At 41.9% G+C, this 23,441-nt stretch overlaps 1 protein-coding gene across 2 annotated transcripts in view; it reads right to left on the minus strand.

The window, feature by feature from the left end:
• The window catches only part of AFF3 (ALF transcription elongation factor 3), a 354,490-nt gene that overhangs the window by 8,395 nt on the left and 322,654 nt on the right, over positions 1–23,441 (minus strand). For both annotated transcript variants that reach the window (XM_084844410.1, XM_084844411.1), the window contains exons 13-18: positions 23,188–23,389; positions 20,835–20,962; positions 17,565–17,628; positions 15,932–16,068; positions 13,393–13,464; positions 3,353–3,446 (exon numbers count right to left, since the gene is read on the minus strand). In XM_084844410.1, coding sequence (XP_084700536.1) covers positions 3,353–3,446; positions 13,393–13,464; positions 15,932–16,068; positions 17,565–17,628; positions 20,835–20,962; positions 23,188–23,389 — 697 coding nt within the window. The remainder of the gene's footprint in view (positions 1–3,352; positions 3,447–13,392; positions 13,465–15,931; positions 16,069–17,564; positions 17,629–20,834; positions 20,963–23,187; positions 23,390–23,441) is intronic.

The following is a 23,441-nucleotide window of genomic DNA, read 5'->3' on the forward strand; positions in this document are numbered from 1 at the left end:
ACTGAGGCCGAAGAAGCTGAGGTTGATCGATTCTATGAAGACCTACAACACCTTCTAGAACTAACACCAAAAAAAGATGTCCTCTTCATCATAGGGGATTGGAATGCTAAAGTAGGAAGTCAAGAAATCACCGGGATAACAGGCAGGCATGGCCTTGGTGTACAAAATGAAGCAGGACAAAAGCTAATAGAGTTTTGCCAAGAGCACATGCTGATCATAGCAAACACTCTTTTCCAACAGCACAAGAGGCGACTCTACACATGGACGTCACCAGATGGTCAATATCGAAATCAGATTGATTATGTTCTTTGCAGCCAAAGATGGAGAAGCTCCATACAGTCAGTAAAAACAAGACCTGGAGCTGACTGTGGCTCAGATCATGAGCTGCTTCTTGCAAAATTTCGGCTTAAATTGAAGAACGTCGGGAAAACCACTAAACCGTTCAGGTATGACCTAAATCATATCCCTGATGAATATACAGTGGAGGTGAGGAATAGATTTCAGGGATTAGACCTGATAGACAGAGTGCCTGAGGAACTATGGACGGAGGTCCGTAACATTGTTCAGGAGGCAGCAACGAAATCCATCCCCAAGAAAAAAAAAATGCAAGAAAGCCAAGTGGCTGTCTGATGAGGCTTTACAAGTAGCTCACGAAAGAAGGGAAGCAAAAAGCAAGGGAGAAAGGGGAAGATATACCCAACTGAATGCAGAGTTCCAGAGAATAGCAAGGAGAGACAAGAAGGCCTTCTTAAATGAACAATGCAAAGAAATCGAGGAAAACAACAGAATGGGAAAGACTAGAGATCTCTTCAAGAAAATTGGAGATCTCAAGGGAACGTTTTGTGCAAAGACGGGCATGATAAAGGACAAAGAAGGCAGGGACCTAACAGAAGCAGATGAGATTAAGAAGAGGTGGCAAGAATACACACAAGAACTATACAGGAAAGATCTGAATGTCCCTGATAGCCATGATAGTGCGGTCACTGAACTTGAGCCGGACATCCTCGAGAGTGAAGTCAAGTGGGCCTTAGGAAGCATTAGTAACAACAAAGCTAGCGGAGATGACAGTATTCCAGCCGAGCTATTTAAAATCCTAAAAGATGATGCTGTTAAAGTGCTGCATTCAATATGCCAACAAATCTGGAACACTCAACAGTGGCCACAAGACTGGAAAAGGTCAGTTTACATTCCAATTCCAAAGAAGGGCAACGCCAAAGAGTGTTCAAACTACCGCACAATTGCACTCATTTCACATGCCAGCAAGGTGATGCTCAAAATCCTACAAGCTAGGCTTCAGCAGTATGTGAACCGAGAACTACCGGAAGTACAAGCTGGGTTTAGAAGAGGCAGAGGAACTAGAGGTCAAATCGCCAACATTCGCTGCATCATGGAGAAAGCAAGAGAATTCCAGAAAAACGTCTATTTCTGCTTCATTGACTATGCTAAAGCCTTTGATTGTGTGGATCACAACAAAGTGTGGCAAATTCTTAAAGTGATGGGAGTACCAGACCACCTTACCTGTCTCCTGAGAAACCTGTACGAGGGTCAAGAAGCAACAGTAAGAACCAGACATGGAACAACCGATTGGTTCAAAATTGGGAAAGGAGTACGACAAGGCTGCATATTGTCACCCTGCTTATTTAACTTATATGCAGAGTACATCATGAGAAATGCCGGGTTGGATGAATCAGAGGTCGGAATTAAGATTGCTGGGAGAATTATCAACAACCTCCGATATGCAGACAATACCACCCTAATGGCAGAAAGCGAAGAGGATCTAAAGAGCCTATTGTTGAGGGTGAAAGAGGAGAGTGCAAAAGCTGGTTTGAAACTCAACATTAAAAAAACGAAGATCATGGCATCTGGCCCCATCACTTCCTGGCATATAGAAGGGGAAGAAATGGGAGCAGTGACAGATTTTACTTTCTTGGGTTCCAAGATCACCGCAGACGGTGACTGTAGCCCTGAAATTAAAAGACGCTTGCTCCTTGGGAGGAAAGCTATGGCCAACCTAGACAGCATAGTAAGAAGCAGAGACATCACCTTGCCGACAAAGGTCCGTCTAATCAAAGCTATGGTTTTCCCAGTAGTAATGTATGGCTGTGAGAGCTGGACTATAAGGAAGGCTGAGCGCCGAAGAATTGATGCTTTCGAACTGTGGTGCTGGAGAAGACTCTTACGAGTCCCCTGGACTGCAAGGAGGTCAAATCAGTCCATCCTAAAGGAAATCAACCCTGAGTGCTCATTGGAAGGACAGATAATGAAGCTGAAGCTCCAATATTTTGGCCACCTAATGCGAAGAGAAAACTCCCTGGAAAAGACCCTGATGCTGGGAAAGACTGAAGGCAAAAGGAGAAGGGGACGGCAGAGGATGAGATGGCTAGATAGCATCACGGATGCAATGAATATGAACTTGAGCACGCTCCGGGAGAGAGCGCAGGACAGGAAGGCCTGGCGTGCTATGGTACATGGGGTCACGAAGAGTCGGACACGACTGAACGACTGAACAACAACAACAACAACAACAAAGAAAGCTGCACTACTTCACAGTAAAATATCAATTTCCATTATATATAAGCTAGCAGAAACAAGTTGAAGTGGATTATACTGGTTTAGGAACAGTTTGAGTGTATACTAACATATGGTGAGCACGAACACAAAAGCATGTGCTAATTTTAGTTATGCTAGCTTTAATAAATACCTCAAAAAAGGCATATTTCTTCAAAAGTTAACATATTACAAATAAGCTCCCTAACTTATCTTGAATCTAAAATAGGTACAAAGCTGCTATGACTGAGAATTATTTTTCTTCCTTATTCATCCATCATCCTCTATTTGAATGACTTGTTCACCATTTATTTTCAAAACTAGGAATATGTACTGTTGCAAGAAGCCAACAACATATTGTTCATCAAAACCCTTCAAGGAAGCAGACAAGCTGATTTCAGTGGGAATAGGATTGGGACAGATACTGACTGCAGTTCTAAACACATTACAAGTTAAGCTCAAACAATACATTATGGGGAAATGTGTGGGTGTTTCCAAGGAACATATGCCTTGTAACATGAAATTGGGGGAAAAACACATCAGTTTGTTGCTTTAGCATTTCCTCATGCCCACTCGGTCTCATTGGCTGTCCCTTACTAAGGCAACATTGTCATGTTGCATCTTTCTTCCAGCTACACATTACCAGGAAGATGTACGCGGGTGAGTAGGAATTGCACATCTCCTTTTAACATGTAGTTCAGACCCAATTCACAAGTCAATGTGTTCAGAAAATTGGCCAGTATATTTCCTGTAGTCAGAAGCAATAATGCCTTTCCTAAAATGTATCAATGAGACAAAAAAATACCTTGAAATATTCAATAAGTGCTTTTGAATATTTTACAGCATGGTCTCTTTTGAGTCGAAACATTCTCCAGTACAGAAGTGCCAAACAACGGTAACTATAGGGAAAGGAGAGAAAACAGTGTTTCAAAGACATTGCTTCATTTTTAATTATAAAACTAAGAAAAAATAACAAAAACAGAAAACCTAGGACTCTGTATAGTTTATTTATGGCTACTTTTTAAGGCTGGAGATAAGCAGTCGTTTTGAAACAAGATGAAGGTAGTACAATAGAGTCATTATTGTTTGTGATATATGTGCTCATTTCTTCTGTCCTGCTATTGTCTGCGGATTATACTGTATAGCTGAGTGTTTTAGTTATAATAGATTATTTGTATTATTGTACACCACCTGGATATGTTTATACATGACAGGCGGTATGGAAATATTTTTTAAAATAAATAAGATCTCTACGCAATCATATGTTGCAAGTTGTTGAAATACTAAAAAAATCTGCAAAACATGTTGGATGGAAAAATGAGCATGCAGCCTATAAACAGTGGTTGCTTCATCATACCATCTTCAGCTCTTTGAAAAACACACATACAATCTGTTACGTTTCACATGTTCTACATCATCTCCCTCAGAGACTATGACCTGGATCATACAGAACTTTAACCCATGCCAATGGTTTATTTAACCTATTGTTAACCCATGGTTTGTTGCCCTAGCCAGGATTTGTCTGGCAGATGATCAAACTGTGATTTGTTTTCTTAATACCTGAGTTGTTCGTTTCCCTCCTCTTTTACCCACTCTCTCCTTGTATCCCAAATGGCTTTGCGGCACTGTAGTACTGGCATGTACAGCAGCTGATTTTTTTTTAACCACTCTTGTCCGCTGCCTTTGTAGCCTGATGAAACAACCCACGGTTCTGCGTTTGCACATAATGACAACCCATAACTTAAACAATCCAGAGTTCACAACCCAGCAACAAATGGGTTCTCTTTCTAGGTTGTTCATAGTTAACAATCCCTGGTTTGTTCGTGTGGCTGGCTTTGCACAACACAACAGTCCAGAATTCAACAATCCATAGCATGGGTTAGCATTATGTGAGAATCCAGCTACTCTAAAAACACTAAAGGACAGTGCTCAGCATAATTTTCTTGGGTCCAGTACAGACTTGTAATTTGCCCCACATGCACCATGAAAGGCCTTGTCTGCTCTGAAACATTGGAGGATCTGGATACTGGATAGGACACTTTCTTATAAAGAACACCTGATGAAGACTGCTGCCAAACTGAGAAGTAGAAATAACATTCTACACAAATTATGTGGCACTAGCTGGGGCTCCCCCTTCATGGATCACTGCCTTGTTGTGGCGAAGGGGCTTGCGTAACTCAGTGAAGCCATAAGCTATGCCGTGCAGGGCCACCCAAGACGGACAGGTCATGGCAGAGAGTTCTGACAAAATGTGGTCCACTGGAGAAGGAAATGGCAACCCACTCCAGTATTCTTGCCAAGAAAACCCCATGGAATGTATCACAAGGCTAAAAGAGATGACGCCGGAAGATGAGCCCCTCAGGTCGGAAGGTGTCCAATATGCTACTGGGGAAGAGCAGAGGGTATTTCCAAGTAGCGCCAGAAAGAGTGAAGCGGCTGGGCCAAACCCGAAAGGACACTCAGCTGTGGATGTGTCTGGTGGTGAAAAGAAAATCCGATGCTGTAAAGAACAATATTGTTTAGGAACCTGGAATGTCAGATCAATGAATCAAGGTAAGCTGGAGGTGGTCAAACATGAGATGGCAAGATTGAACATCGACATCTTGGGAATCAGCGAACTCAAATGGACAGGCATGGGCGAATTTAATTCAGGTGACCATCATATCTACTATTGTGGGCAAGAATCCCTTAGAAGAAATGGAGTAGCACTCATAGTCAACAAAAGGGTGGGAAAAGCAGTACTGGGGTACAATCTTAAAAATGATAGAATGATCTCAGTATGAATCCAAGGCAAACCATTCAGCATCACAGTAATTCAAGTCTATGCCCCAACCACTGAGGCCGAAGAAGCTGAGGTTGATCGGTTCTATGAAGACCTACAACACCTTCTAGAACTAACACCAAAAAAAGATGTCCTCTTCATCATAGGGGATTGGAATGCTAAAGTAGGAAGTCAAGAAATCACCAGGATAACAGGCAGGCATGGCCTTGGTGTACAAAATGAAGCAGGACAAAAGCTAATAGAGTTTTGCCAAGAGAACATGCTGATCATAGCAAACACTCTTTTCCAACAGCACAAGAGGCGACTCTACACATGGACATCACCAGATGGTCAATATCGAAATCAGATTGATTATGTCCTTTGCAACCAAAGATGGAGAAGCTCCATACAGTCAGTAAAAACAAGACCTGGAGCTAACTGTGGCTGAGATCATGAGCTGCTTCTTGCAAAATTTCGGCTTAAATTGAAGAACGTCGGGAAAACCACTAAAACGTTCAGGTATAACCTAAATCATATCCCTGATGAATATACAGTGGAGGTGAGGAATAGATTTCAGGAATTAGACCTGATAGACAGAGTGCCTGAGGAACTATGGACGGAGGTCCGTAACATTGTTCAGGAGGCAGCAACGAAATCCATCCCAAAGAAAACGAAATGCAAGAAAGCCAAGTGGCTGTCTGATGAGGCTTTACAAGTAGCTTACGAAAGAAGGGAAGCGAAAAGCAAGGGAGAAAGGGGAAGATATACCCAACTGAATGCAGAGTTCCAGAGAATAGCAAGGAGAGACAAGAAGGCCTTCTCAAATGAACAATGCAAAGAAATCGAGGAAAACAACAGAATGGGAAAGACTAGAGATCTCTTCAAGAAAATTGGAGATCTCAAGGGAACGTTTTGTGCAAAGACGGGCATGATAAAGGACAAAGAAGGCAGGGACCTAACAGAAGCTGATGAGATTAAGAAGAGGTGGCAAGAATACACAGAAGAACTATACAGGAAAGATCTGAATGTCCCTGATAGCCATGATAGTGCGGTCACTGAACTTGAGCCGGACATCCTCGAGAGTGAAGTCAAGTGGGCCTTAGGAAGCATTAGTAACAACAAAGCTAGCGGAGATGACAGTATTCCAGCCGAGCTATTTAAAATCCTAAAAGATGATGCTGTTAAAGTGCTGCATTCAATATGCCAACAAATCTGGAACACTCAACAGTGGCCACAAGACTGGAAAAGGTCAGTTTACATTCCAATTCCAAAGAAGGGCAACGCCAAAGAGTGTTGAAACTACCGCACAATTGCACTCATTTCACATGCCAGCAAGGTGATGCTCAAAATCCTACAAGCTAGGCTTCAGCAGTATGCGAACCGAGAACTACCGGAAGTACAAGCTGGGTTTAGAAGAGGCAGAGGAACTAGAGATCAAATCGCCAACATTTGCTGTATCATGGAGAAAGCAAGAGAATTCCAGAAAAACGTCTATTTCTGCTTCATTGACTACGCTAAAGCCTTTGATTGTGTGGATCACAACAAAGTGTGGCAAATTCTGAAAGTGATGGGAGTACCAGACCACCTTACCTGTCTCCTGAGAAACCTGTACGAGGGTCAAGAAGCAACAGTAAGAACCAGACATGGAACAACCGATTGGTTCAAAATTGGGAAAGGAGTACGACAAGGCTGCATATTGTCACCCTGCTTATTTAACTTATATGCAGAGTACATCATGAGAAATGCCGGGTTGGATGAATCAGAGGTCGAAATTAAGATTGCCGGGAGAATTATCAACAACCTCCGATATGCAGACGATACCACCCTAATGGCAGAAAGCGAAGAGGATCTAAAGAGCCTCTTGTTGAGGGTGAAAGAGGAGAGTGCAAAAGCTGGTTTGAAACTCAACATTAAAAAAACGAAGATCATGGCATCTGGCCCCATCACTTCCTGGCATATAGAAGGGGAAGAAATGGAAGCAGTGACAGATTTTACTTTCTTGGGCTCCAAGATCACCGCAGATGGTGACTGTAGCCATGAAATTAAAAGACGCTTACTCCTTGGGAGGAAAGCTATGGCCAACCTAGACAGCATAGTAAGAAGCAGAGACATCACCTTGCCGACAAAGGTCCGTCTAATCAAAGCTATGGTTTTCCCAGTAGTAATGTATGGCTGTGAGAGCTGGACTATAAGGAAGGCTGAGTGCCGAAGAATTGATGCTTTCGAACTGTGGTGCTGGAGAAGACTCTTACGAGTCCCCTGGACTGCAAGGAGGTCAAATCAGTCCATCCTAAAGGAAATCAACCCTGAGTGCTCATTGGAAGGACAGATAATGAAGCTGAAGCTCCAATATTTTGGCCACCTAATGCGAAGAGAAAACTCCCTGGAAAAGACCCTGATGCTGGGAAAGACTGAAGGCAAAAGGAGAAGGGGACGGCAGAGGATGAGATGGCTAGATAGCATCACGGATGCAATGAATATGAACTTGAGCACGCTCCGGGAGAGAGCGCAGGACAGGAAGGCCTGGCGTGCTATGGTCCATGGGGTCACGAAGAGTCGGACACGACTGAACGACTGAACAACAACAACAAGCTGGGGCTTAACAGCAGATACGCTGAGAATGACCACACTCAGTCTGGTTTACTCAGGAGCAGAGTACTGTGCCCCAGTGTGGCTTACTAGTCTGTACACGAGAAAGATCGATATACAACTGCATGAGTCAATGCGCATTGTTAGTGGGACGATACGACCTACTCCCACATACTGGCTGCCTGTTTTGAGCCACATACCACCTCTGGATGCAAGACGAAAGAGTGCCCTTCTTCAAGAATATCGGAAGATTATTGACAATCTCCAGCTACCAATATTAAATGATGTAACCTATTTGGAACGAAACAGGCTAAGATCGAGACATCCAGCCATTTCTACCACTAAAGCCCTTCTAGAAGATGATTTCAATATCTACAACACGTGGAAACAATATTGGCTAGGAAACTGTCCTCCACAATGCCGAAGCTTGCCCTACATCTTGGAAAAACCAACTGGATTTGACCAGCCCCGTGCGATATGGACAACCTTGAACCAAATTTGCACAGGTCATGGTAGATGTGCAGATGCCCTTTATAAATGGGGCAAAACAACATCTTCAAATTGTGATTGTGGGCTGAAAATCAAACTATTCAACACATAGTGACAGAGTGTCAAAACCGAGCCTACAAAGGAGACTTTGCTGATTTCCTGGCTGTGACAACAGAAGCAAAAAACTATATCTGTAACCTAGACATACGTTTGTGATCTTCCTGTCTGTATTTGATATTTGATATTTATTATGCTCTTATGTTTTTATTGTAACACGATGTGAATGTGCCATACGATAAATAAATATTGGAGGATCAACTGGTGTCTTTAAATGGAGAGCAATCTTATGGCTCCACAGATGGCATGTGAGGAGCCATAGAATACGGTGGATCCCCCCCATCCCAGGTCATATCCAGAGCTATGACCTCAGGGGCAGGAGGGGGAAATCCAAGCCGGGATCTTTCCCCAGCTGCCGTGGAAAGCTCCTCTTCCAAGGTTGCCACAGTGGATCCACAAACCTTCTGGTCTTTGTCCCCACCCCTGGAAAGGTAAGCAAGCTAGACAGAGAGGCTCATCTAGCTAAAAACAGCCCACAAGAGGAATGGGAGTTGAAAATGCCTTCATTGTTCCTCCTGCCTTGCCTGGCAGGCCTTAGGATAGATGGAGGGCTCCGAGATTAGAACCCTCTGTCTATAGACCATCAGTCCCACAGGACTGCACTCTCAGTTGCCTTATGTCTCTGGCTGCTCAGTGTGTATTATAGCCAGATATGGCAATATATTAATTAGACACTTGACAAATGCCCTTGAGATACCATTCCTTGTCCTGAGCTCTAGTGTCATTATGCATCTGAAAACCAGAAGCCTTACTGATTTACCCACAAATGTTCTGGGATCTGTAAATCACACCAGCAGCACTGGCTCCCAGTGTCCCTGAGACCTTAATGTCCCAGATTATTACAGTGTTTCTATAGAGTATTCTGTATAATTACCCCCCCCCCCGAGTGTGTGTCTATGTGTTTTAGAGGGGGAGCAGGCCAGCAGCTCACAGTTCAGATTGGGTTCTGATTGGCTAAACCTTGAAAGACCTGGACACATTGCTAAAAACATCCTCAAGCACAATCTATATTTGAGTCTCAAATTTCTTCTCATGGAATTAGGCTTAAAGCCCAGATAACTCCTCCCTGAACTTCTGGGTCAAGGTTGTGTCCCCTTTGTACACTCTGTGCTGGGGCTCAATTACTGGGTATTATTTATGGAAAAGTGGATAATTTGGAGCTGGTTCATATGCATGAGTTGGACACAAGGGCAATGGTCACCAACCCCAAGGGTGTAGGTTCAAACCTTGCAGAAGCAGTGGGGGAAAATAAGGCTTGTTCCACACTAGAACTGTCATATTGGTGCTTTAGAAGAGGCTGCTTCTGACTGCATGTGTTTCAGACCTGTCTTAAGGAGATCTAACTAAATGGTACCATCCAAGAAAGGAAACAATATGCTTATTATCTGAGGTGGTTGCATTTCCTATTTTATTTTTCTTGTTAAGAACTGCTATAGGTGACTTGAAATTCCTCTTATTCCACTAGAGGGCAGTCTATACTTAGGGGATGAAAGAGATGTTCCGGTATGTGTACAACACTTCCATGGCATGATGCCCAGTTTGCTCTGCATGGAGCCAGACAACACAATACAATTACAGTCCTCAAGTCATAACTCTCCCCCTGTAACCTTCCCAGGTACAGTGAATATGCAAATGAAAGCAACTCATCTGCTATGTGGCAAGCAGTGAGTTAGGGTTGCTATTCAATGCTGTTAACAGAGAGTCATTCTCCTGCTTTCCCTCTGTTTGACCTTTCTTTTAAAATAGATGCAATACCTTTTTTTTGCCTTTGGATTACATTCCACAGACTGAAGATAGCTCTGTGGGACTGCTTACAATTCTCCAGTCTCCCCTGTCCTCAAAACAGACAAGGACTACAATCCTGTACCCACTTACCTGAGAGTAATCCCCATTGAATTCAGTGGGGCTTATTTCAGAGTAACATGCATAGGATTGTGCTGGAAGTCACTTAGAAAAACATTTTAGAACCATTTCCCAGTTCCAGTGTTGCAAGGAATTTTTGTTGAATAATTTCCTCTACCAAGGTGATAGCAAAGGAAAGTTATATTATTTTGAAAGTTGCATTACTCAACGTGTTTTATCTGAAAGCTTACTTTTAAAATATAATTGTTAAATATTTATATTAACTATGAACACAATTGTGTTTAAATATATTCAAATTTATATGAAAATCATAGGCCCAGAATCCATCAGAACTTTAAAGATGGTGGCCCCAATTCAGTTTTAGTTGAGAGTAATCAGTCATGTGCTACAACACTGGATGGGCCATCTTCGTAAGCATCAAATATGAAGTCACATTCAGTTTAATAGGGCTTAGATAAGCATCACAATCCAAATGCAGATACTGTTAGAAGATGATTTATGAGGATATTGGGTAGTATCCAACACTGTCCTGTTGGATGCTAGCACTAATGACCTTATACTAGCGTAAACCAACAATTGTGCAACGTAACTAATGCAATGGGGAAAAGTGATTTGCTACCAACAGTTAGCAGTGCTGCTGAATTTTAGCAGCAAATCACATTTTCCCATTGCACTAGTTATGTTGCACAAATGTTGGTTTAGGCTAGCGCAACATCATTAGTGGTAGCACCAGGACAGTGTTGGATACTACCCAATATCTTCATTGTTCTAATAAGTGGGCTATAAATATTTTAAAATAAATAGTTTTAACAATTTAGTATGTTTCTAGATCAGACACTGAACATTAGGTCTTCATGATGAATTTGATACTCCTAAATTATGATTTTAAAGTTGTAATAATAGAATCTGCCCTGGTTTAAAAAACACACCCACACCTTACAACAAAGGTTGTTCAATGCAATCATAAGACACAAGAGGCATAATGGGGCATAAAGTGTTCCAGCCTCATATTGCTGCTGTTTCCAAAAAGAGGTATTAATTTATTTTAAAAGTCCTCAAGGTAGCTTGCAAACAAATTAAATAAACAGAATCAATATATGAAATATCAGCTTTGATAATTTTATGAGCCACAGTATATTTTAAATGTAAAAGTCATAATAATAATAGTAGTAGTACAAAAGAAATCTCACCCGCATCTTTGAGGTTCTAGTTACTGACAATTTTCTTGGCCAGTTTTTGTAACCAACTCCACCATCTTTTGAAGCTGGAAGGTGTATAAGGCCTGATTCTGTTGGACATATTTAACTTTTGAGGAAGCCAGGCACTACTAGGTGAGTTCAGATACTGAGAGCTCTAAGGATGCTTAGGGAAATTGTGTTAGCAACCCACAAAATTGCACCTGACCCTGGCGGCAGCAGCATAAAGGGGCTCACAGAATCTAATTAATGACAATTCACAATTATTGTGAATGGAGCACAGAGACTGTAGACCAAACTATCAGGCTGCCCAGTCACCATTTATTTAGCTTTCTGGTTATTAAATCTTCAGGATCTATAAGATGGACGTCACAAGTTGCTTGCGGTTTGTAAGTCACAGCTTATCTATTTTGTTTATTTATTTCTTACATTTCTAATCCACCCAATAATTAATGTTCTCAGCTTACACCTCCATGATGCCACCATTTTGACACCTCTCCTGTGTGTCAAATTGGAGGCCAAACTATGAATGGCTTTGGACATGACAGAGTTGCAAAGTGAACCAATACTGCAAGTGTCTTTTCATTGAAACCAGTGCGATGTCAAATTTTGCATCACCCCACTTGGAAGAATGAGAAGCACCAGACATTGTATTTTCTAGGCAGGCGTCTTCCAAGCAAGGAGAAGAAATGTGAAATGTGTGTTTTGTTACAGTTTTGTGATAAAACAGGATGTGCGTGGATATGTGCATTTCATGTTCACTCCACAATACCAAGGGTGGTCTATGGGTACTCTGAATCTCTGGCTAATTTGCATGCAGAAATTTGCACATGGCATATCGTGGCTGTAGCACAACACATGCTCTGAAATTGTGACCAATGAAATGTGAATGTGAAGTGGGCAATTTTCATAATTTTTTTTTTTTTTTAATACAGCAACTGTCTTAAATCTAATTAAAAATGGAAGGCAGAGTGAGCTACTTAAAACTATTTCATTAACAAAAAACTAGCCCTTCATGTAAAAGAAGCATATTATGACGAAGCCTAAAGTGGTATACAAAGAAGAAAGGGCTATGGCTACAATCCTAAAAGCACTTACAAACAATTAAGACCCACTGAAGTGGGACTTACTTCTGAATAAACAAACACACATAATATTGCAGTGTTAGGCATGGTTACAATAAAGGTGTAATCAATAACCACCACCAGCAGCAGCAGCAAAACAACAAATCAGCTGAAATTTCACAAAATAACCATCAAAATAACCTGTCAAGCCAGTACCTAGGAGGTGCTTATTCACAGGTGCTTATTCACCCAAGCCGAGTACAGATTAGAAACAGTAACAAAGGGGTAAACAGAAGAGTGTGGATTGGAACTTCCTGGACTGGGAAATCTGTGCTTTGAGACTTAGGGTGTATCCAATGGTGTCACTCCACTACTTCAAAGCTTCTACTGCTTGCAGAAACCTTGTTTTCATTCTTGCAAGTGTGTCAAATCCAATACTTTGATTCTGCTTGTGCAAAGTTCTGCAGAAGCCATTCACAAGTTATTCTGTAAGACACTGCATACCTCTTTCTGCAAGCTGCCACCCAACTCATAATGATTTCATTAGCCTAGGTGTTGCTTGTGCTAGTGGTTCTGCTAGCAGTTGTGCAACCAACCAGCAGAACATAAAATATTGTAATTTTTCTGCTAACATAACATGAAATATACACTTAAACTTCAAGTCAAAGGGCAACATAAAAGTTATTCTTAATTATTCTAACATTTGATTTTGAGGACCGAGTCAATGAAGAAAATAAAATATTCAAATAAATATTAATTTACTAACCATAATGCTGCTAACTGTTTTTCTTCCAGAGTAGCACTGGGGCCTGAGTGGGTTTTTAGTCTCACAGCATACCTTCAAAAGATCAAGAACAAACTCAGCAAATAAGGTCAACAAGCATTAACAGCAAAACATTTTCTAGCAAGTGTCAGATACTGGAGCTGGACTGATTTATTGTAGCTAAGGATTTACAAGGCAATCCTATGCATTTCTACTCAGAAGTAAGTTCCATTAATTTTAATTGGACTTATTCCCAGCTAAATGTGTATAGGATTGCACCCTTAGCCGGTCACAACTAATCACTTTTATTATCATAATCATGTCTATCTGCTTTGTCCTCCTTTTGAGTGACAACTCTTCTCAAAACTGCTATTGGGTCTCCTGCCTGTAGAGCTTTAGCCCAGCACAGTAATTCCTTCAGAAAACTATTCTCAGCTTACCCTCATGGAGGATAAGCTATTAACTGCTGATATTATTTATTCTATTTTACTTTTCTGCTGAACATACATTGATTCTTTACTTAAGTCTTGCTGCTTTTTTTCTTTATACTGTCATTGAGGCTTGCCCATTTCTTTAAATTAACTGCAGTTCTCATTCTGTCCTACACTGATGATTGTAATGACTTAACTCACTGGCTTTTCTCCTGTCTCACCTTAAATCCCTCAGTTCTGTTTTCAGTTCTTATGGCCATCTGATTTATTTTGTCCACCACTTAACCATAGAATCATAGAATAGTAGGGTTGGAAGGGGCCTACAAGGCCATCGAGTCCAACCCCCTGCTCAGTGCAGGAATCCAAGTCAGAGCATCCCTGACAGATGACTGTCCAGCCTCGTCTTAAATGCCTCCAGTGCGGGAGAGCCCACTACCTCCCTAGGTCATTGGTTCCATTGTCGTATTGCTCTAACAGTCAGGAATTTTCTCCTGATGTTCAGCAGGAATCTGGCTTCCTGTCACTTGAGCCCATTATTCCGTGTCTTGCACTCCGGGATGATCGAGAAGAGATCCTGGCCTTCCTCTCTGTGACAACCTTTCAAGTACTTGAAGAGCGCTATCATATCTCCCCTCAGTCTTCTCTTCTCAAGGCTAAACATGCCCAGTTCTTTCAGTCTCTCTTCATAGGGCTTTGTTTCCAGTCTCCTGATCATCATTGGTTGCCCTCCTCTGAACCCTCTCCAGTTTGTCTACGTCCTTCTTAAAATGTGGTGCCCAGAACTGGACACAGTACTCCATATGACCCTACATTTTCTCCCTCTTCAGTGGCTACTCTTCCTATCTCATATCCTGTTCAGACTTTCCCTCATCTTTATGCCCTTTTACAACACTGCCTCCTTCTTCTGGTCTCCATTTATAAACCCCCTCATGCGTTCTGAACATACAACTAATCTGCACCCATTTTTTCTTTTCTGCAGCATGCTCTTTCAATGGACATTTGTCTGGCTTCTCTCTCATAATTAAAATTCCTAAAACTATTTTTTTATCTTTATTGTGTTGATATTTAGTTCAGCTTTCCATACTTTGGTAGGATACTACCGCACACTGTATTTGATAGCTTCCATTTTTCCCTCTCATTTTCCCCACCAACCTTGTGTTTCACATTCTTAACCAGACTCTACGCCTTTGGGCACAGAACTGTCACTGCTTTCCATGAACGTATAGTACTTACTGTACATTAGATACTTCATACAGTTAGAGCGCAATCCTATACATGTTTAGACAGAAAAAAGCCCTACAACTGCAAAGCATTCCCCAGCTAGCACAGCTGGCTAAGGCATGCTGGGAGTTGTGGGACTTTTCTCTGTATAAGCATGCCCAGGATTGCGCCCTTAGAAAAAGAATACACACTCAGCCATAGGATGGCTGCTCTTGGTTGGAAGCTGCAGAAAGATAAGGACAGGTGAAACTCATCTGTTTTCCCATTGGGGGGTTGTGAGCATTCTTTGTAAGCATTAACACAACCTCTGGGGGCTTTGCAAATGCTTGCAAAGAGTGCTCAAGGATCCCCAATGGAACTTTAGTAGTTTCTCTTGTATACAACAGTAATCAAGTTTGGGCATTGGTGCAATTTATGAGGAGACCAAGGGTGGCTTTACACATTTCTCTCCCTCTCCCTCTGAATTGTCCTCCTCACCAAGCAGACAGAAACATATGAGAAGGAGGCTACATTTGTTTCTAGTAATGCCTCAATTTACAGTACCAGTGAAAAGCATCTATAGAACTCCTTCTTGCTGGCAGAGTATGAAAGAGCATTATTACCACCATAAGAAATCTCTCATGAGAGCAGAACAGTGTGCAATTGCACACACCATACACACTAAGCATAGCAATATTTTCTGATCACCATCCTACTCAGGCAGGATTAGACCTAGCAATTAAAAATTTGTATTTTCTTAATTATATTATCATGGATTCAGCATTAATATCCTTTAATTGCCTATAATTTCTGTCCATATTTAGTAGTATCTGGCTACATCCTTGCCCTAGAAGCAGAACTGCATGGATGTAAGACCCAATCTACCATCAGACTATTCCACACAATCTTACCTGATGAGTTCAACTGTTTCTGAATACATTGTGTAAGGGGACTTTGATTCTGTGGGTCCTTGTTCCATGGCAGTTCCACATTCAATAAATGATAATGCAGCTTCAGCATAATTCAGCGCCTTGCCAAATTTCTCCACCTTACAGACAAATTCATCACACACAAAAAACCAGCAATCAAAAAACAATGGCTAGTATTGTGTACCTATCCTAGTGTTGGTGAAAAAGCAGTACTACATATTCTAAAACATTTCAGATACTGCTCCAAAGGGACAAAATATATCAATGAAGAGGAGATACTGGCCCATTCCAGATGATCATATGCAGGCTTAATAAGCCAAGATATGCACAAGCCTTTGGCCCACATATGCAGCCTCTTCATGACACATCTTGTTAAGCCAGGAAGTCTTGGATGGAGCAATCTTATGGCCCACTGGACACTGTCTAGAGGGCCATTGGATTGTTTGATTTCTAAGAACTGCCCCCTCCCCCTTGTAGCTGGCGTGGTTATCTCTGCTCTGGCTATGTCTCTGCACTCAGAAACGGAGTGCGGACATGGGGAAAAGGGGGTGGTCTCAGGGGTGGGGAGGTGAGGAGCTTCCTATCAGGTCTCCAGGCCTCTTCCCTCCCCCTTCCTGAAGCCATACCTAGATGGGTGAACTCTCTCATCTAGACAAAAATGCAGGGTGGCTGGAGCACGTAGGAGAGGATCCCCTAAATCCCTCCCCCTAAATAACCTTAGCTTCCCATTTTGTCTCAACTGGGACGCTATAATGACCAGCTTTAGGACAAGCCAGAAACTTAAAGTAACTTCAGACTCTGGTTTAAGATTCTGCCTTGTTCCAAAGTTAGTAACGGTGGCTTCCTGGTTTAGATGGAATGGGAAACTACGGTTAATTATAGTGACTTCCCCACTTATGCCACAAAGGGAGGATCATCTAGATGTAGTCAATGTGATCAGTGGCATTTACCTATTCCATTCGTTAAGTATGAGTAAAAACAGAAGAGAATGGTTAAGGCCAAGAATAACCACATGCAAGGAAAAATATATCCAGTAAGCATATGGTACCTCTTATTTATCTGTATTTAAAATTATTTTTAGGCTGCCTTTGAGGGTAAAAACCTTCCTATCCAATAATGTGCATTTTCAGATACATTACATAATAAGACAGATAGGTGCAGATGGGGGTGGCAGTACAAGCGACAGCAGAGGGAAGGAGCAATTTCGCAAAATTGCCTACGTTCTCCTTCTGTCATGGAATCCACTGCTGAATCAAAGAGCTTTCCATGAGCACGATAGTATTGGATACAACCATATAAATATACTTTAAACTTACCAAGTAGCCAACATGAATGGCGGGGTGGGGTGGGGTTCAGGGTTACATCAGTAAGACACTTTTAGAACAAAAATCTTAATTAATCTAAAAAAATTAATTTATGTAAGAATGAATCAATTAATTGATTTTCGATACTGTTTAAGGCATATCTACTGAACTATGCCCAGTTTATTATATTAACATTTCTTACTAAGAAGGCTAGTTATCTTAAAAGATGATAATTACTACTAGTTAAATTTCCCTGATGAAGATGGTACAGATAATCTAGAATAACGCACCAGAAACTCAAAAATTCTTACCATTGCATCTGCTTTATGCTTCTTCCGTTTAGCTTCCTGCATAAAATATTCTACATTGTGTGGCCTAGAATGGAACAAAACATGAGGATGAATTTGAGTTGGCACTCTTTGTTCTTTACGTACTTAAAAGATAGTCCTTAATGGTTAATTTCAAAAGAAGCAAGTATATGCTGATAACATACATTCCACAAATTCTGACTGAAGAATCAGAAACAAATACTAAACCAAGCAAGCTATGAACACCAAAAACAATCTACAAGTAGTAAGAAGTAAATGTGACTTAAAAATGTACAGTATTCTCATTCCAATAAAGTACTTTCTGAACTGAAGACGGAAAATATGTCCCAGGGTTTGCTGAAGTGAGGTGCCTGACTCCAAAGCATTGCTACATTGCAAACCAGACATCCATAGTTAAATACTCTGATACCGTGAGAGAAGTCCCATCCCATGCATGCTGTAACGAGCAGTATTTTAAGATATGGCACACAGAAGCTGGAGAAAGGAGCAGACAAGCAGGTCTGGGAAGAAATAGGCAGGAAAAGCCATTGTTACATTGTCTGCATTAAAGATGAAATGAACAGCAGAAATCTCAATTGCAACATAGCAGGCAACCTTACAATCTCTTTAGAGCAACAGTGGGGAACCTAGGGCCCACATGTCAAATCTGGCCCTCCTGGGGTCCCAATTATGCCCTCCAGGATCCCCGGATGGCCATGGCCCCTTTTCCTGGCAACACCCCCTTTCCCCTGACCACCAATCATTTGGTGGCAGTGCTTGAAATGAAGTCAAGCAGGCTCTGTGCACATCCGGCTGTGAACAGGGCCCTGTTCAACTTGAATCTACTAATGAAGAATTAAACAGGAAGCGAATACTAAATCTGATTTCTTGCAATATCCCTAGTGTAAAGGCAGTGACTGTTAAAATGCAAAACAAGCCTAATTCTGCAAACTATTATTATGCCAGATCAGCATTAGGGTTTTTTGAGTCTCCAAAAATAGCTGCAGACATTGTCTCTTTAAGAAATAAAATACATGCTCTAATAACAGTTAAGAATAATTTCTAGAGTGAGCCCTTAAAATATCTGATCACGGCAATAACAGCTTTACAGAATAAAGTTTAAATAATAAAAAAGTAGAAGATGTCTTTCATTCTTGAACAGTATAATTAAAATCTTCCTGGGGAAAAGCATATTGGCTGCAAATGTTTCTAATTAGTATTTTAATTAGTGATATGAATAATGACAGGTCAGACTACACATGTTGAGTGATCTTTCCACAAAAGGCCCTAAGATTTTGTATTCACTTTAACAAGGGCAATCTCCACACAATATCCGAGGTTAATAGAGGCTGAAATTATCTAAAAATTTACTGCCTATCCATAAAGAAGCACTTTTAGCTGTATTGCTAGCAATTTCTCTAAAAGCTTGCTCCAAGACAGCAAGAAATAAAGCATTTTTACTACTTGTTATATTGCACAGACAGACACATATCCTGGCATTGAAGAGGCATTCAGATCAATTCCTTTTAATACAAGTTGTCTTAGAATGTCTTGACTACAATTTGTTTTAGATTATGCAGATAGATGGAAAAGAAGCCCATACACATTCTGCATAACGTTTTGGAAGTATAAAAGTGTTTCCTTAAATACCCCCCCCCCCATTTATATAGAGAGAAGTCAACACTTTATTGAGTTCATTGCAGCTTAAATTCACATCTAAACTTTTGTTAGCTTCAAATACAATAGCTGTGCAGGCCTGCTCTACATTCTGCCATATAAAATAAAGTTATAAGAAGTCAGCTGCCATCACAATTCTTCTGTACCGTGAATAATTTTCTCCACATTCAGTATTTCTATGGCCAATCTTGCCTGTTCCTATTTACTTCTATCTAAGTTCCAGATACCTCTGTAAGTCACAGAGGTTTCAGTCTACCATTTCAACACAAACATTTCCCTTGACATAACACTCAATTGTTATTCATATTTCTGAGAGCAAAAAACCCCCTGGGTTGGACTCTATGGCCTCATAGGCCCCTTCCAACCCTACTGTTTTATGATTCTATGATTTCATTCAGTTTTTGTATGGTTTTAAGTTTGTACAAATGGAAAACTGCACTCTTCATAAATGAATAATTTACTCACGTACTTGGACAGGAGAACCAGCTTCTATTTTCAGGAAAGGGTCCTATAAAGGCATGCAACGAAGAGATAGGGAGAGAAATCCTACGGCCTCTAGACAGTGTCTGGCGGCCATAGGATAGTTTGGATTCCTGGATTCAAGACTAGAGACAGAACTCCCAACTTTGGACCCAGGAGTCCAAGCTTTCCCCTCCGCCTGTGCAGAGAGAACTGCGCTAGCTGCCTTTCTGAGCTTGCAAAAGTGACCTCGGAGAGGATGGAAAGGAGGCATTTCAGTGGGGGGGGGGAGGGGAGGGGAGGGGAGGGGAGGGGACAGGAAAAGCGGGGATATGAGCTATTTCCAGCCTTCCTTCTCTCCCCCTCTGCAGAGCTCTAGCTAGATGGGCAAAAACACCCATCTAGCAAAAATGCAGAGTTGGAGAATCGCAGAGGCGATGATCACCTCCAAGCTTCTCCTGCTCTGCATAGGATGCCCATCAGCCTCTGAGTTCAGAGGATGACAGGCATCTGAATAGGATTGCACTTTTACATCCTGATCTAAGCCATGTTTAGCTGAAAGTTAAGTTCCATTGACTTCACATATGTTTGCTTATGATTGTCGACTTATGAAGTTCATTAGTACGAACAGCAATATATTTAATCGCAAATATTTACTTTTGTACTTCCAATCTGTCTGGTGCAGCCTTCCCCAACCTAGAGCCCCTCAACTCCCATCAGCCCCAAAAACACGGTCAATGGTTAGTTGTTGTCCAAAACCTCTGGAGGACACCAGGTTGGGGAAGGTTGGTCTAATGCTTTGAGAATCGATCAGGTGCCATGAGAAAAGTAGTGCAAGTCCACAAGTAATTTTCTACATATGTCATTAAACACCCCCCCTGCCCAAATCTGTAATATTTCTATTGGTCAAGTTTGAACTTCTGTTTTGTTTGACTTAACTTTTGTTCATAAAGCATCTGCATGAGCATAGAAGAAAACTACTATAAAGTTATTGAAGATCAGTTAAAAATTTATGTACTGTTTACATTTTTGCTCAACATTGCTTTGGGTATTTTATTTTAGTGTAGAAGCGATTCATAAATACAATAAGTTAATCAAAATACATTCATTTCCATTGAAAAAATAATATTTACTCACCCATCATTCAAGATGAGCTTTGTTTTCCTACAGTCTTTGTGTATACTGGACACAGGAGACCAGGGCTCTTTTTGGCACTGTGTCTTGTTGCAGAGTAGAGTATTTTCTGAATTGATGTACATTGCTTTCTGAACAAACAGTAAAGCAGACTATCAGGAATTAGGCACAGATTCAGCCAAGGTATTCAGTAAACAACTGTAGTTCTCAATCTAAGGCAGGGATGGGGTACCTTTAGCTCATGAGCCAAATAAAACCTGCAGGGGTTCACCACTTAACAGTGCCTATGCTAAAGCCCCTCTACCAAGGAGAGGAAAACTCTTCTCTCAGATCAGCAGCTGATCAGAATAACTGCTTCCCCTTTTTAACACTGAAAAAAGCTCCCTTTCTCAGTGTCTAGCACATGAAAGCACTTATCTCCAATCAGCTGCTGATTGGAAAGAAGTGCCCTCACCCCGCTCCCAGCTTGCCTGGCTGCAGGGGAGGGGGGCTGTTGCGGGCGGGGGGGGGCGGGGGGGAGGACGGGACAAGGGTGAAGGCCATTTGCCTTCGCCCCTGGCGTCATCAGGGGGCGGGTTGAGCCGGCCACTATTTAGGCTGCGCCACCCCAGCCACCTCTTCATTCCGCTGGGGGAAAGGATAGGTGAGCATTTGTAGGCACCATTTCAGGTGACTCGTAAGGCCCGAGGCTTCCGGCTCTGGGTTTTGTGGCCCCAGTCGGGAGATACGGCTTATCTCTGAGGCCAACCCTCCTCACTCACTCGGGTTCTGTGGCTCGAGGGGGGGTGACAGGGGAAGGTCTCCCAGCCCAGAACTGGGTATGTCCGATTGTCAGGCGAGGGTGGACGCCTCGCCACAGACGACGAATGCCTCATTCTGCACCTGACATGTTGGTCTTGTTGGCGGTGTGCCCACCGGTGCTTTCTTCGCAGATTGTAATCTATCAATAAATGTGGCCCTGTTTTATCCCAAATCAATTTGTGTCGTCTTGTCATTTCTCCCCCCCCTTTCCACTCGCAAGAGCTTCAATGTGTGTGTGTGTGTGTGTGTGTGTGTGAGGAAGCTTCCGAGTGATTCAATGCTGCTTCCTGCAGAGATTTGTACTGCTTATTTCTGAGTAGTTATCCAGACATGCACAGACAGACTTGTCCCACTTAGTTGTGAATAGATATAATTATCATGCTTATATCTGAATAGGTGTTGTTTGAAGGCACTACTGAATGATTTTGTCCTGCTACATTCAGAACCTTGTCCAGCTTATTTCTGAATAGACATGCCAAAGTTTGTCCTGCTTATTTGTGAGTAGACATGCTACTCATGCTTACTTTGAGCAGACATGCTTCCTACTACAATTTGGCAACAGTGGAATGGGAGGGAGGAGGTTTTCAGCCCTCCCACCTCATCTTTGATCCTGCCCACTTTTGTCGTTGGCCCCATCCACCACTGGAATGCGGCACTCCCAGATCCTCTGAAAGGAATTTGGTCCTCAGGCCAAAAAATGGTTCATCACCCCTGATCTAAGAGCTACTACCCATGTTATCATTTTTATGCATGGGAACCAACTCAGCTTAAACCTAAAAGAAGTTTCCTAGCATACAACAAGGATTTATATCTTCATTTATCCATAAGTCAGCCAAGAGTATGCTGAGAAAAACACATACCTAAACCTAGTTGCAATCCAAAATGCTTACAGGTATGTGATCTAGGTCTGTCACTTCAAAGAAATCTCACAGTGCAATCCTAGGCATGTTTAGGCAAAAGCCCTATTGAATTCAATGGGATTACTCCCAAGTAAGTGTGAATCAGATTGTGGGCTGAGTTGATTGATCATATGAACTTTAGGCTGCAATCCTATGTACATTTACAAAGCAGTAAGTCCCACTGAGCTCAGTGGGGCTTACTTCTGAGTAAACAGGTATAAAATTGTGCTTTTAATCTATTAAACGTTGCTTTTCAAATATTTATTTTACAAAATAACAAAATTGGTTATTAGGCATGTTCTTCCAAATGAATTCTACCAAAATAATGCAGGAAAATTTTGCAGAGAACTTTTAACCCAAGGTCTGGGGTGGAGGGGGGTGGGATGGTGACTACCTATCCCCCCCAATGCAGAGATTACATAGACCCTTGGGGGTTGCTGCAGAATTCATTCTCTAAGCATGTTTTCCAGTTCACCTTTCAGCCTATCAGAACACTAGTAGGCAAAGTGACAGAGAAGGCTCTCTCACATGGCTCTGGGAACCACACCTCAGGTGGCGGCGGGACATGCAGAAGGGCTTGCCCAGCTCACCTAAGTGGATGGGCAGTCTTATATGGGGGAAGATGGCCCTTTAAATGTGCGGTGATCAAAACTTACACTGAAATCTCCAGGGTGCAGGTGGGTTCGGATCCCACTCTTGTGTTTTTTGCTTGAGGACATGGAAGATAATAGGTTGCCACCATTAGGTTTGCTAGAAGAGCTTAAATCTTCACTGGAGAACGTGTGTTTTGATGCATCAGAGAGGGGTGAGACAGGTGACCGAAGCATTTTCTCATTTTTATTTATTGGTGTTGCCAAGCTGGAAATGGAAATTACAGTAATGGAAGATCACAAATGCGAGCTCTGAGAAA

Source organism: Heloderma suspectum, chromosome 3, assembly GCF_057233095.1.
Source record: "Heloderma suspectum isolate Gila_16-S chromosome 3, 16-S_ref, whole genome shotgun sequence".
NCBI lineage: Eukaryota > Metazoa > Chordata > Lepidosauria > Squamata > Helodermatidae > Heloderma > Heloderma suspectum.